We start from the raw sequence: 15941 nt of genomic DNA on the forward strand, positions 1-15941 counted from the left end.
ATTTTCATTATTGCAAGGGAGCAGGCACTTGTCAATCCAATCCATATCACGACACAATCCAGTGAAAGCCAGCTTCTGTTCTCTATCTTGCACCTTCCATCTAGTCTGTGGACGCTTGCTCATTGCATGTTTGCTGTGCCTCATACGCTCGAGCTACGTTTGCTTTTACGTGCAAATGGTGGACATGTACATAGTTCATCCTGCCTTGAAGCAGCACTTGCTCGATTTAATTTCAGCTGATACTCTTGCTGACAAAGCAGTAGACAGGCAACATTAACTAAGTTTGGAAATCAAACAGCCTTAGCAAAACAAAAAGAAAAAAGAAAAACCTCTAAATAGCAGCCATGAAATAAAAAAAAATAAAGCTTGGGGAGCATATACGAACCCGTTAGCACCTATCTAAATGTGCACTAATGTGCTTAGGTATTGTCAATAAAAAACTTTTGCATTGTGTTGGAAAAGTTATAACTATTCCCAGATAAAACATTAGATGGGGACCTTGAAAATGTGTTTTCTGGTCCTTGAAAGTCCTTGAAAACCCTTGAATTTTTGCTTTTGAAGCCTGTACGAACCCCGGTATCGTGTATATGTAGTACTGGGCCCGCTTGCACGAACACACGTTCTTATTGGCAGTCTTATTCACAGTCTAGTCTTATTCATGGACTTCAATAAGACCACGAATAAGATTCGGACTAGTGCGCTTGCTCGAAAGCACTCGGGTCAGTCTACAGAGCGGTCTTATTGAAGACTATAGGGACAGCGGGTACCTAGATGAGCATGATAGAGGCCCCTAGGGAAAAGCGGGGAATACGCCGCAAAACTGCTTGTTGCCGTCGCAGGCGTTGGGCAAGCATTTATTTTCAACCATGATTGGATAAATTCAAGAAATGCTGACCATCAGACGCCGTATTTGGTCCTTGTGGCACATGCGTTACAATGATCCGCCATCCTTGGTACGCCAACACACGCGGCCGGGCCTCGGTCGCCCGGCTGCGTAAAACAAAGATCGTCTGCTCGAAGCGTGGGCCCGAGAAACCCACTGGGCTGACGCAAAAAGCAGCGACGTTGTCTGACGTTGCCGCAACACGAGTCGTGCGTTTCATCTCACCGTAAATTAGAAAGTTGCGAATTGGCTTCAGGTTCATCGTCGTAGACTCGGATGCAACGAGCACTCCAGCGGCTCACGCCGCCTGGAACGGCGACACGTCACACGATCGCAACAACCCGCTGCCTAGCCGGCCGCACGTTAGCGAGGGCTGCCGATGTAAACAATCGCGCCGAATGTTGGTATTATGCATGCTGCTTTTACGTGTCGCCTCCGGATCCCATTTGCTCAAGCAGAATGCGCTTCGTAACCGCCACTGTACCGCCACTTTCGAAGAGAAGGATAGAAAGACGCGAGTTTGCGCAGCTTCTCGTTGAAAACGTGATTTTATTTGACGCTCACGGGCAGAGGTACTACAGGCTGCTAGCGTTTTGATGTGTGTAATTTTGTTGTCACATTGTAGTTCTATTGTGAACGCCTATTTGTTGTTCCTGGGTTAATGGGCATGATTTTATAAAACAATACATTTGTTCCGTCCTTTCCGTGCCACCTTTTCGTAGCTACTGTGGTGACAGCCGACATAGCAGACGATCGCACATTCACACCGCGCGCTTGGCTGCCCGATGTCTGCTCGGGACTAATATCGGGCCGCAGACTATCACTCGTGTCCATCTTTGTTTGACCTGAGGAAGAAAAAAAGCTGCGCTACCCGGGAAAAACAAGCACACGCCCATAGCGCACAGCGAAATTTGAAAACGGTGGTTGGCTGCAGCCATCGGTGCCACTTCAAAGTGGGTAGGCCTTGCGGCATCCGGCGCCTGCGTTGTCTGTCGCTTTCCACCCTCTCTCCCGACGGCGTTTCCAACGGCGTCGATCTCCCCGGAACAGGCATTTATTGGTTCCAAGCAGACGGTCGAACGGCTGCCGCTTGGTATCGTTCGTCACTTGTACGGCTACTGCACTCGTTTTTCACGGTATGAAGGTCGATCTTTTATGATGAAACGACCGACCACGTCAGCATAAGACTGTGAATAAGACTGCTCGGAGCAGGCTTATTCACAGTCTTATTGCGTTCTTATTTAGAGTCTTATTCGCTGTCTTATAAGTTTCCAGAAAGCGTCTTGTAGCCTAGGGAACATAAGACCCCGAATAAGACTGCCAATAAGATTAGACTGCGAATAAGACTGTCTTATTTGGCTTCGAGCAAGCGGGCCCTGGTAGAAGTTCCCAGTTGCGCTCTTATATTCCGGCCCCCCTCCCCACCTGTTCAGATACTGCATACTTGCGATACAGTGAACTTTTTTTCCGGATTAAGAGGGTTTGTTGTAATGGGTTGAGACTTATACAGTTTACACTCGTTACAGTGGATCCAGCAATAATGGACTTCCGGTTACAACAGACCATTCCTGTTGGTTTGTTTGGTCCCCATGCATTTTAAATGGAGTCCACTCTACGGACTTGGCTAGAGCAGACTATCAGCTACAGCAGACTAAATTTTAGGCGAAAATTATTTCGGCTGAATGTTTACAGTGGACTTCTGCGGAGCTGGCACTCGATATGCTTTATCTTTGTTAAGTTTGGCAAGAAAACTATTATGTCTGGCAACATTGTTAGCAGCCGGGTCGTTAGCACAGCCAAGTCTGTGCCAGTGGCCTTGTTCTTTTTGTTGTTTTTTGTGCGACTAGCTACATGAGCGGCAGGGTAGCAGATTTCACTGTCGGATAAACTAAGCATAATTAATGCTGTGGAACGTGACGTAAAACCAAGCGACATCGCCAGAAGTACAGGCCTATCTAAGCAGACGATCTGCTCGGCCGTCAAGAACAACGCCACTGCTGATAAATGTAACAACTCTGGTGAGATTAACAACAGCGTAATTAAATGCGCGAAATGGTGCACCCGGAATGAAGTCTGCCCTCGTCACAGTGTTTTATGCAATAAAGAACTGGGGTTTAGTAAAGTTCGGTCTTTTTCCCGTTCCGTTCGGTGAAAAAGGTAAAAAATGCCTCAAATGGTGGGGTTGGTTCCCATCTATTGTATGCAATCTGCCGGTGGCCGTGCCCAGTCTGGTCTAACTTTCAACATCACAGCTGTCGATCAGATGATTTTGTATCAGCTGTTTCAATGACCAGACTAAAATAATACAAAAATGTGGAGGCTGCCTTAGGGGAACGTCACGGAGTGATCCGATTTGTTTGACGAACGGTTTCGGGTAAACCTGCCTCATCATGAAGGGATTTAAAAAAGCCTAGGTAATTCTGATAGCCACGACTAATTTTTAGAGGTGGTTAATAATTGGTCCTAGCTATATTCTTGGTTTATTTTCTGAGCTTATCATGCGTTTTTACACACTTGGCCACATGCGGTAGGCCTTTTCCAAGTGCCGGTCAAACTACCCACCTTTGCACTCATATACGCCCCCCCCCCCTCCCATTCCCCCGGACAGATACTGCATACTTCGGCTGCAGCGGATGTTGTTTTCCGGATTAATAGGGTCCGTTGTAACGGGCATAGACTGTATAAGTGGTGTACACTCTAAGTAAAGTGACAAGCTGTAATAGTGTCTCTCACGTCACCAAGTCCGCTGTACAGGTTACCATTGGAGGTGGGCCTTCAGGGTACTTGAGAAAATTGTACCCCTTCCTGCAGCTCTGGGGATATAATGTTGTGCTTCTGAGCGTGAGCTTGTATTTCCTGTGGAATTGAATTTTATTTACAATGCGTGAATATGAAACGTGAAAGGGTACTGAGGCACTGGGAGGTCCTAAGGTAAGAACTGCAGGTGGGACCTCCCATAATTCTTGCGTGGAATTGCTGTTTTGTAGATGACAATCATAACCCAAATGGTTTACGTTAATTCTTGGGTGAGTTCATGGCTTAAAGAAAAAGAAATGCACAATACTGATGATACACAACACAAAGAAAAAAGTTCAGCCACTAGTGCTCAGTTACAACTAAGTAAGTGAGCGCTCTTGGTTGTCTGTTTTTCTTTCTCTTTTATCGTCCCTTTCGCAGTGTATCCCTCTTTATCAGCCGAAACGGCCTGTTTGTTCCTGGTTGAGGCATACCCTAATGGTCCTGTGCTGGTGTAAATAAATTGTTAGCCGTCTTCCGCATTATGCATCCCGTGTTAGTTAACTTCTGCATGTAAATTACAGTTAATTTCACTAAAGAGATTGTGTTAACAGTTGTGTTCCTGCTCCATATTTTTCTTTTTCTTTAAGGGTGTGAGGCCTCCAATTCCCAGCCCAGTGTTGCCTGTGAAGCATTGCGCACTCTGCTACTTGGTGAGAACAACACAGCAGAGGCTTCAACAGAACTGCAAGAGAACAATGCTGGCTCCGCCTCCTCACACTCTAGCTACACAGGGTCAGTGGCCTGTGTTGTAACTCCTTTGTTTGTCCACTTTGCATTGCATCCACAGAAACAAATTACAGTGGGAGCTAAATATACATGCCACTTTGGGACTTGGGAAATACTCAGGCGCTTCATAGCAAACCATAGCAAACTCCGCTTCAAAAAACGGCCTGCACCTAGACCCCCCCTGCTTTGGATCGTACGTACGGCGGCGCCACCACGGCCACTGCACGCACTATCGAAAAAACATAGTTATGATTCAAACTGACAATTTACCGTTAAACATTATTTTAAAGGTTCATAACTTTTTTGTTTTTATACTTTCCGAAGTTATTCATTATTTATTTCAGTGCGGGTTCTTGTTGCGATAGTTTTTACGTCTGCGCAACTACCTCGACGGATTGGCGTTTGTGCGGGCACTTCGACACAACTTAGGTCCGACCTGAAGTACTAAATTTGCAGTTCTCGCTCAGCCTACATCACACTTAATGCCAAACTAATCCTGTAGCTGATAAAGGGGCTCTAAATAATCCTTTAAAGCTTGCGCAAAGTCGTAGAAGGGAATTTTGAACTCTTTTTTTTGTCGCCAGAAGACCGCGGATGATGCACAGCAGACGACAATGTGCAGGCGACAACGCATCTCGCTGACCACACAGCCGCATTTTTTTACTACTCTTGGTTCAAATGCATATGAAACGCTTCCACGGTTGTACACGTTGGGCTTCTTCAACAAAAAAACTTACGTAAGCACCCAAATACCAGTTTTTGCCCAGGTCATCGAGCGGCAAACCGCGTTGTGTAGTTTATTTTGTCACCAACAGATGGCGCCACTGTAAAAAAAGATCCAAAGCAGTGGACCAATCGTAGGGCCACTTTTTGATGCATGGTGCCTATGGGGAGTTTCGCAACTCCTATATCAAGTAACTCTGGGTATACCAACAGGTCCGTTCTGAACAGCGAGAGCCAGCCGTAGCTCCAACTGCCTCCATCAATTCACGTTTGGAGTTGCTGCTGGCTGGAGGCCACATCATGTGGGTGTCGACATATGCAGGGTGCATTTGTACGTGCAAAACACATTCCATGCAGTTCTTAATATGCCATTTAGTTCCTCAAAGATGTGTTTCTCCAGTTACAGCTACCTACTGGCAATGCATCTTTATCCAACAAGCAAACAGTCATGTCCTGTCTTATAAATGTGTCAATTTCTCTCCGTGTTTGGGCTGCCAACTTCCAGAAAAAACTTTTCCATCGACAGACAGGAAGCCTGCCAGAAGCAGCGGCATTACCGCCACACCATGACCATGCCGATGGAGGTGGACCGGAACCAAGGAGTATCCTGCTGCCAACTGACACGGGCCACAGTTTTGACTGCTACCATAGGTACGGCCTTTTTCCTTTCACAGCTTTCCTCTCTGTGTTGCTGACACTTGCCTTGTAGAGCCAAGCTCTATTGCTTCAGAAAACGACTGGCTCCTCATAGTGAAAGTCAAGCCCATGCATCGTGCAGTTGCGCGGTAGCAGTGTGCAATAGTACATTCGCTCCAAGGGAAGGGGTGTGGAGAGGAGGTTAGGGGGAAGCAGTAAGGGAGCGGGGCATCAAAAATTGATTGAAGCAGGGCCAACCTTACCTCTTTTGGTGCCCTGTGCGAAGAGCTGCCAAGGTGCCCCCGCCTCCTTACCTGTCAAACTCACTTTTACAGCCAAGCTGTCAGTGGTTAAGATCTGGCAGATCGTCTCCGACTACACAGCAATGTATTCAACAATCGCACACGAGCATTAGTGCCACTTTATGGCGCCCACTCAAGTCCCTGGGATCGGAAAACTGTGTGCCACAACTTCAGTGTATGAGAAAAGTAGAAACTTAATTAAAATGAGGGTTGTTTGCCTTATCTCTGCTTTTTGGCGCTTCACCTACTGAAGGATCTAGGACTGTCCGCAGGCAAGCTTGGCACTTCCCACTTTGTGTAAAGTGCGAAGTGTGAAGTGCAGGGTGCCCGAGTTTCTTAGTTTTTAAAGGTGTTGCGCCACCAGATTTGTTGCTTGTGCATTCTTTGTTGCAAACGTTTTATATTTCTTTAGAAAGCATGATATATGCTCTCACATGCACATATCCTGAGTAAAAAATTTATTATTGCACGATTCACGTGAACAAGATCCGGTTTCGGTTTCTGGGCGCCGATTCAAGCAGTGACATCACAGTGTTGCGAGGACGCTCTGCCACGTGTGTCTACCATGTGGTGCGGTGGTATGGTGCGACTTTACTGCGGCATGTGCTCCTGCACACACGTGCTTCACCACGGAAGTAAACACGCCGACTCGTCATGTCAAGCCGCGACAGCTCCGACACAGACTCTTTGTCTGCATCCTCGGATGCAGAAAATGAAAACCATGGATATGCAAACTATTCCCCTAAAAAACCGCTCAAAAAAAAAAAGCTTTTCCCGCTACGACTTGAACCCGTAATGTTGCCCGAGCGGGTGCGACGCACGAGACCACTGCGCCACCGCACAAATGGTGTCCCGCTGCGAAATAGCCCGTGTACTAAATGGAGGCCCATCCTTCAAGTCGTACGTCGGTGTTTACTAGCTAGTTTACAGAATTCCTGGCTGGTAAACTGAAATTTCTTAAATTGCGCTTGCGCAGGAAGGTTCCGCGAAGCCCCTGCAATAGCTTATCGCCATCAACTGTGCTCCTTCGCGAAAGCGCTGGCAAAAATGTGTACCCGGCTGTGACTGCGATTTTGCACTGTAGGGATGGTGCTTGCCGTACTTTGGTGTTACGTTTTACGTTAAAAACCTTGGCCGATATTGACGTCTTATTACCCAAATTGCCCTAAATAACTCTTCTTCTGCACGAAACTAACCTTATATTTTCTACAGGCGAGCCGATCGCACACGCATATGCAGTTTGCAGCTCCGAGGTAGCCGCGTTGCCGAAGAGCACGGCCGAAGCGTCGAACGCCAAAATACGGATCGCATTAACGCTAGTGTTGAGTTGTATGGGCTTCATGGACCTTACTGAGTTTATTACACTCCGGAAAATAACTAAATAGAGCCGCATTTATTGCGGCACGAATGTTGTCGGGGCGCAGTTTTCACTTCTTGGTCGATTGCCGACGACATGTCGGTCGGGCGACCGGTTTTGTGGGCGTCTTCGGTCGGCGAGTAAGTCACACTACGGCGACTTTCCTTCGGCTGACGTGTTTGTGTCACCGTTGGCGTAGTGTGACAACGCGGTCTGGCAATGCAACAGTTGGCCAATGGTTTGGCGACTTGTCGGCATCGCCGTCTTAACGGCCTAGTGTGTCTGATACGACCAAGCCATATCAGCCATATATGACCAAGCGACCAAACAAACTGTGGTACCTGGAGTTCTCTTTGACGTCGCTCGAGGCGCTAACGTGCAATGACGTCACAAACTTTGTTATGCTGGTAATTCGCTGACGTCATGGTTAGTGGTGCTAGCGATGGGTACCTATCTCCAGGAGAGCTTTTAGGTACTTTTTAGAAGCGAAATAAAATATATGTTAAGCGCTTGCTGTACCCAGCACTTCGTGTTGAGGGTCCTTGCATACAGAGAAAGCCTACAGCAGGCTTTTTACAGACGTAAAATTTGGTGGCACGACCCCTGTAAAGGGACCCTGCAACACTCTTTGAGCAGTGCAAGTAAACCTGCACGACGTTTAGATTACACTGCCAGGAATACCTGAGCCAAATATTACACGGGCACGTGAAGCGGTGAGTGCGCAAATCGCTGTGAAAGACGCGGCAAAACTGACTGCACTTTCTTCAGTTCTCCTCATTATGCACCCCTGGCATGGCCTGTACGTCATTCGGGCCATGGCTGTCCGATCGGCTGTCAGTGGTCAACTCGCAGTTAATTTTTCCCATTTCCTGTGACGATCCGCTGCTGTCGGCGTTGTGTGCGACCCTCTTCTATGCCTGAACCTGTAGGCACAGTTTTGCCGTTTCTTTTGTGTTTTGAGTGCGCGCGGAGTTTGAGTGATGAGCTCAATACTTCCCTTTCAACCAGACGACTCGATAACAAACGTTTATTGCTTCAAAGACGCCCTACCAGCCCGAGCGCGCGCTTGTGAGCAGGCAGCTATGCCTGCTTTTTTGTGGCACCTAACCAGAAATAGACCCCTCCACGTTTCAGAGAAAAGGGGAAAACTCCCTGGCCTGTCATATATCGAAGGCCGACGGAGAAGACGCCGCGAGCTGCCCCCCTCTACGGGAAAGAGCGCACAGCTTTCGTGGCGTTGTTCGCGATCGAGTTGAGAGGGAACAATTATGCACGATTTTTTATCGCACGTAGTTTGGGTGATAGTGGTCGTATTTTCATAATTCTTGCTGGAGGAGATTGCTGGGACGATAGACTTTACCTTAAAATACATTCTGAGTAGTCGACGGTAAGTGTTGCAGGATTCCTTTAAGTAGCATTCCTTTGACTGATGCTGATTAAGGAAAGCTTGACAGGTACATGGTGCATGCATGGTTTGCACGTTACCATTATAGTGTAGCGCCTCTTATAGTGTGGATTTTAGTTGCTCCTACAACAATACCATCTATGCTCGTTACAGCAGATCCGGCAACAGCAGACTTCCGGTTACAACAGACCATTTCTGTTGGCCCCCATGCATTTTAACTGGAATCCACTACGCTCCTCACGAACTCGGCTGTAGCAGACTAGTGGTTACAACAGACTAAATTTTGGGTGAAAATTGTTTTGACTGAACGTTATTAGCAGGCTTCCGCTGTGCTGGCATGCAATATGCTATTTCTTAGATTATTTTCATGAGGAAACTACTGTGTCGCAACATTGTTGATGCAGAATGGGCTGTTTGTGCAGGCAAGCTAGGTCTGGGAGCCTTTGTGCTTTTTTGTTTTTTTTGGGGGGCACTCTCTGGGGGGGTAGCTAGTTTTACTGTTGGATAAATGAAACGTAATTAACGTGGTTGAACATGGCGACAAATAGGCCGCCATCACCAGCAGTACTGGCCTGTCTAAGCATATGGTCCGGTCGGCCGTCAAAAACAATGTCGCTAGCGAGCCCAAACACGCGACTCTGGTACGATTGAAGAACAGCGCTCTTGAATACCTGGAGGCGTACCCAGAGGCTGAGGCTACCCCCATCACAGTTTTCTTTTGTAATGAAGAACTTGGCCTCAGAGAAGTTCCGCATTTATAGTTCCCATGCATGCATCGTTCCATTCTGTAGGTGAAAAAGGGAAGAAATGTCTCAAGCAAGGGGATGGTTCTCATCCATTGTGTGCAATCTGGTGCTGGCTGTGTGCAGTCCAACTGGTTTAACGAGCAATTTGACAGCTGTCCTTCATCAGACTATGTTGGATCAGCTGTTTTAGTGAGCAGACTAAATTGGTGACAGCAGGCTAATCTGCTCAGCAGATTAAAAATGCGGAAGCTGCCTTAGGGGAATGTCCGAAGCGATCTGAATTGTTTGATCAATAGTTTAGGGTAAATCTGCCCTGCCTCGTCATGAACTGTTTGAAAAGAGCCTGGCCAATTCCTCTGGCCATGAATGGTTTTTACAGCTGGTTAGTAATTTCTCCTAGTTTCATGGTTCCTTTATTTGCTCACCTTAGCATGTGCTAGGCCTTTTTTAAGTGCGGGTGCTAAGCTTCGAAAACAGCATTAGGCGTTCCTTTGCCCTCGTGTGAACGCTGTGCACAGATGCGGCAGGCACGTGGAAAGAACAAATTTTCAGTATCACGTCAATGCAGTACTGGTCGAAGTTCCCACTTTGCGCTCTTATATTCCCCCCCCCCCCGCCCCGCTCACCTGTTCAGATACTGCATTCTTGGGATACAGCGAAGTTTTTTTATGGATTAAGAGGGTTTGTTGTAAGGGGTGTAGGCTTATACAAGTGGTGTACACTGTAAGTAAAGTGACAAGTTGTACTAGTGCCTTTCACGTCACCAAGTCGGCTGTACAGGTTACCATTGGAGGTTGGCCTTGAGAGTACTTCGAAAAACTGTACCCCCTCCTGTAGCTCCGTGGCTGTAATATTGTACTTCTCAGCACCAGCTTGTACTTGATTTTTGTGTGGAGTTGCTGTTTTGTGGACGGCAATCATAACCCAAATGGTTAACGTTAATTCTTGGGTGAGTTCATGGCTTGAGGAAAAAGAAACGCACAATAGCGATGATACACAAGACAAAGAAAAGTTCAGCCACAAGTGCTCAGTTACAACGGAGTAAGTGATTGCTTGTGGTCGTCCCTTTTTCTTTCTCTTTTATCGTCCCTTTGGCACTGTATCCCTCTTTTTCAGCCGAAGCGGCCTGTTTGTGCCTGGTTGAGGCATACTCTAATGGTCCTGTGCTAGTGTAAATAAATTGGTAGCCGTCTTCCGCATTATGCATCCAGTGTTAGTTAACTTCTGCATGCAAATTACTGTTAATTTTACTAAAGAGGTTGTGTTAACAGTTGCGTGTTCCTGCTCCATATTTTTCTTTTTCTTTCAGGGTGTGAGGCCTGCAATTCCCAGCCCAGTGTCGCCTGTGAAACATTGCGCACTCTGCTACTTGGTGAGGACAACACCGCAGAGGCTTCAACATTACTGCAAGAGAACAATGCTGGCTCCACCTCCTCACACTCTAGCTACACAGGGTCAGTGGCCAGTGTTGTAACTCCTTTGTTTGTCCGCTTTGCATTGCATCTACAAAAAACAAAGTATAGTGGGAGCTCAAATGTACATACCACTTTGGGACGTGGGAAATACTCATGCGCTTCATGGCAAACCATAGCATGTACATTGCTTCAGGTTCAGTGTGGCACATGAGGTTTGTGGGTTTATCCGCAAGTGCGAGGCTTGCCAGAGGGAGCCTTGTGTGGCACAGGTGTACAGAGGAGAAAGACTCAGTTGACTCAAAGAAAGACTCAAAGACCAACTAGCAAAATCCAGAACACGAAGGGGGGGGGGTAGAAACACTGACTCAGCAGAATGGGAAATAGCAACAATGATTTATAACTTATGGAGACGTTTGTTTTCAAAATGGAGGGTTGGTAACACTGTACACATTTGCGAAAGTAAATACCTCTGCTCTGGCAATGCCACCAATGGTAAGGGTGGGCCCATGGTGCCTGCTTAGTTTTCTGCATGAGGTGGCTTTCGGCATCCTTTGCTGTTCCTCTCTGCAGCATGCCCCCCCCCCCCCCGTTTTCTTATGTAACTTGTGTCATGACGTGGGCGACAATAGTGGGGCCATTCACTCATTGAGCTTCTTGCTGAACTTGTGGGTGTCTCTGCATGACATGACTAATCAAACGCGTCGCTCCCCAGTTATGGCAACATGCACTCCCCAAGACAAAGTTTGCATCTCCCCGTTCACTTGAAAGACCCAAATTATACCTAGTGTACCTATAGGGGACTCTGGTATTACGTTGGGCGTTTCTAAAGATTTGGATACCTGTTACAAGATGGGTGGTCGCCCTAATTTCTCCGTCATTCATGACATTTAAGAACATGTCGCAGCGCACCCACATCAGCCAGGAATCCAGTTTTCGACTCGGCATGGACGTTGGCTTTATGGGTGTGCAAATACTAATTTTACTGGCAAATACTGGCACGCATCACAGTACGTTGGACGTTTCTAAAGATTTTGATATCTGTCACAAGACGGGTGGTCGCCCTAATTTCTCCGTCATTCATGACATTTAAGAACATGTCGCAGCGCACCCACATCAGCCAGGAATCCAGTTTTCGACTCGGCATGGACTTTGGCTTTATTGCTGTGCAAATACCAATTTTTAGTTCGAAGTAAATAACGATTTTGTTTCAGTAGTGGAGAAGCCAAGAAACTATTTTCGAATTGAAGCAAATCTTTACCATAAAGTTCTGAGCAAGCGTCTCACAGGAGTTAGCAGCAACAACTTCAAGTTGGATGCAGGGGCCGCTTGTTCAGACTTGCTTGAAAATTCAAGATTCCATACGGAAGTTTTTTTTCTAACAAAATCGATGGGGCGCATCATAGTGGCACACACAGTGATTAGAACCCTTTTTGAGGAAAAATTGAATCAATTTGGAATACACCAAAGGTCTCGGAGTCGTCAAAGAATAGGCTGCGGCATTCGGCCTGCAGCCCATTGTGATGTTCTGGAGGAACGGCACCACTTTCGGAGAGCCCGCCATGCAGATCCATCAAGAACAACCGATATCCAGCAGGCCTTGAAACTCTGGACACCAGTTTGTTCTGGCAGTTTCCCATTCTGCGACTCCAAATATCGGAACATCTTGACGTGATAGCTTCCAGCAGATTTTTTTTACCAATTTTTTCTGCCCTGTGCTTGAACTCCTTCCAGCTCTTGTGAAGGCTAGCTTTGAGCAGCCAATTCCATTATATATGCAGGCTGGGTGCAGTAGGCTTGTACAACCAGCTGGCACGCATGCTATGCTCGTCTGTTGCTCGGCCAAAGCATCCTTTGCGGCCTGCATTTTGGGATAAGGCGCTTGGTCTAGCTCCAGCAACTGCTTTACGTTGTCAGTGTTAGTGTGGGCCACAATCCCTTCAGAGTTATTTTTGAAATTTGTCTCATGACCTCCGTCTGTCCTTAAGTGCAGTCACATGGACATTCGATACAAGAAACAAAAAAGTGGCGATTAGTGCGATTTCGCTAGGTTACGGGAAAGGAATATTGAAACCCATATGGTACATAGACATTCATAACGGCTTGACCATAATTTTGCATCTCGGCTCCTTCGAAATAGTGAAGGCGGGAAATAGTTACCACAAGCACGGGCGCTTAGTGCGACTATGAATTCTCTCTGGGCATGTGCAGTACTGTATTGGTAATGCATCCAGAAATTTCACTGGTTATGTTGTTCTAAAATGACAAACAGTTCATGAGGACCATTGTCTGCACCATGGTGGCCATATTAAAAGGTGTATAGCTGTTACCCAATCGCAGCACGTTCAAGGATGACCGAAAGGCATGCACTGGCTTGCTTAGCCATCTGGCTTTTTCTGTCTTATTTGTTGCCTGTCACTGGAGATGCGGAAACACTGCTTTCACGTGGCGGTACAAGGGGTTGAAGCGAGAAAGTTTCCCATCTGCAGGCTCCTGGCTTATGCACGGCTTCTTCTTGTGGCAGCGTATTACTGACAGCATGTCTGGCGCTGCTGTCACGCTAAGAACAGCTTGAACAGGATAGTGTTTACCCTTGCTGAAAACTGCAGACTGCTGCTTAACTTGCGTCGCAACCTTGCCATGCCGCAGTTTTGTTGCAGCAAGGTTTTGCGATCAAGTCGCAGATCCACTTGCAATTGATGCTGGAGTGCCGTGAGGCCTTGTGCACATTTTGTCCAGCTTTGCAATGCCAATGCAAAACCTCAACTTTCTTAGCAACCTTGTGAGAACAAGAAAGATTTGGCGCAAGTTTGTGATAACAAAGGAGGTGCTGCAGTGTGAGTACCGTCTCGTCAAGAAAGTTTTATGTGAGGTTTTAGGAGCTTGGAGAGAGACAAGTTCGTTTTGTTAAGGCCTAAGATTTTGAAAAGTATTATGCACCCCTCCGTTTAACAATGCGTATGGGTGAATACGAAGCTTTCTCATGAAGGATTCATTGGTTGTCGTCTGAGTTTGGCCTTTGACTTCCAAATGGTTTGGACTTTGGCTCACTTAGCTCTGACTTTGACTCGCAGTGGCTTTGGTATTGACCCTCCGCCATTCGATTTCACACGAAAAAAGCTTTGCATTAAACCATTGTAGTCGTTAAAGGGGTGCATGATTTTTCTTTCTAATTTTGCACGTCCGTGCACCCCTCTCCAAATACAAATTGCTTCATCCATGTTAGAATGGCGCAGTTGGATAGATGTCGGCTTCATAATGCAAGGGGCCTTGATTCAATTTCAACCATGGGAAGCATTTTTTTACTTCATTCATGATCACCATCCTGCCGTGCGTTTTGTGGTACGTGCGGGCACCATCAGGGAGACACAGAAAGCTTCGCTTTAAGAAAGCATAACATACTTAAAAAAGATCAACTTTGTATCATCAAAACAAGAAACAGGGTACTCAGGGACTATGTCAGTAAATACGAACAGTAAAAACGAGCTGCTTGCAGGAGAGTTTCCTCCGTTTCGACGATGCAGAGCCAAGAGCCAAACTCTGTCGTTACTGTGGGAAATACAGAGTTGTAATGGTCTAGAAAACATTTTTGTGTGCTGAACATATTGGCTAGGCTTGTAGTGCAGTGACATAAAATGCGTGTGATTCAACGCCCTTTACAACAGCACCAGTTTTGATGAATTTTTAAATAATGGTTGCAAAAACAATCTTCGAATTCAAAATGTTTGTCCAGATATCGAAGAAAATGAAAAAAAAAATTGTGCATAACAAGCCATATGTAGTAGAGAAAATTTAGCATACACATTTTGTAGGCAAACATTTGATAAACCTATCTGAGAGAAAGAGAAATGGGTTGTGTGGAACAATTTGTCAGACAAAAAGAAAACGTTAGCATGCAAGCTGCTCACACCTTGTGTTGAAGCCCAACCTTTATTTCAAAATTGCAGTTTTTAACGGTTCTGTGGAAGAAATCTGGTGGTTTGACTATATTTAAGGGACCAATATATCCCCCACGTGATGCAAAAACACCTGGTCAATGAATTTGGCCAGCTCAAGATTCCAGACAATCAAGTGATCCACTTGGAGTTGACAATCTACTACCCCTGTCATACGGCAGAACTAATGACATTTAGAGCAAATGTCATTCGCTCTAAATGTCATTAGTTCGGCGCTACACGAGAATACCGAATGACATTTGAGGCGGATGACATTTAGCGGCTAACTGAGGTCCTGGACCTCAGTTAGTGACCAAATGAGTAGCCTCAACAGCAGTAGCGCGTCCATAGACAGGGTAATTCAGTAATAAACCAACGAACACTGTTTATAAAAACTGTCAGTAAACATATTTTCTTCTTTGTGTTGTTGTTCAAACAAAGAAAGACAAACAAGTACTAACACGAAAGAAAATCTCGTACTCAGTGCATGCGCTACTCTAATCCAGATTTTTTGCAGACTTGTCTCAGCTTGTGATGTCTGGTGATGTTAAATCGGTGGTTTTCTTGTTTTTATTTTAAAAAATAATCCTTTGCTACGTTTCTTTAAAAAATATTAAGTGTGAAAACATTCTAGATGTGCTTGCAATGTAATTTTGCAGTTTTGCGAGCTCGCTAATCATCACCGCTATCACAATCAAATGACATTTGTTTCACCGTGTCGACCGACACGGCCGAGCCAAATGTCATAACAGCTAATGTCATTCAGTTTGAGTGACATTAGATTTGCTGTGCGACAGGGGTATACCTCAGTGGTGGATGCTTGTTAACATTCGGATCATCACATATCTGTCAGAATTTTCACTTTCAGTTAATTGGCATCTTCTGATTTACTATGGTAGCCCTGCCTGCAAGAATAAGGTACGATGCACTAGAATTGTGCCCAGCAAGCCTTCATCAAGCTGCTGTTGTGCAACACTTCAGCACTACGAGCTTTCTACATTGCAGTGCCACGTAACA

At 46.1% G+C, this 15941-nt stretch overlaps 1 protein-coding gene across 3 annotated transcripts in view; it reads left to right on the forward strand.

Moving 5' to 3' along the window:
* Nucleotides 1–15941, forward strand: part of LOC144158587 (uncharacterized) — a 74820-nt gene that overhangs the window by 54448 nt on the left and 4431 nt on the right. The window contains exons 4-6 of one of the 3 annotated variants that reach the window (XM_077689574.1): nucleotides 4270–4414; nucleotides 5637–5782; nucleotides 10887–11031. In XM_077689574.1, the coding sequence (XP_077545700.1) occupies nucleotides 4270–4414; nucleotides 5637–5782; nucleotides 10887–11031 (436 nt within the window). The remainder of the gene's footprint in view (nucleotides 1–4269; nucleotides 4415–5636; nucleotides 5783–10886; nucleotides 11032–15941) is intronic. The other 2 variants (XM_077689575.1, XM_077689581.1) reach the window with 2 other exon arrangements.

The sequence above is a fragment of the Haemaphysalis longicornis genome, unplaced genomic scaffold (assembly GCF_048455015.1).
Source record: "Haemaphysalis longicornis isolate Haplotype H1 unplaced genomic scaffold, Haemaphysalis longicornis Haplotype H1 scaffold_10, whole genome shotgun sequence".
NCBI lineage: Eukaryota > Metazoa > Arthropoda > Arachnida > Ixodida > Ixodidae > Haemaphysalis > Haemaphysalis longicornis.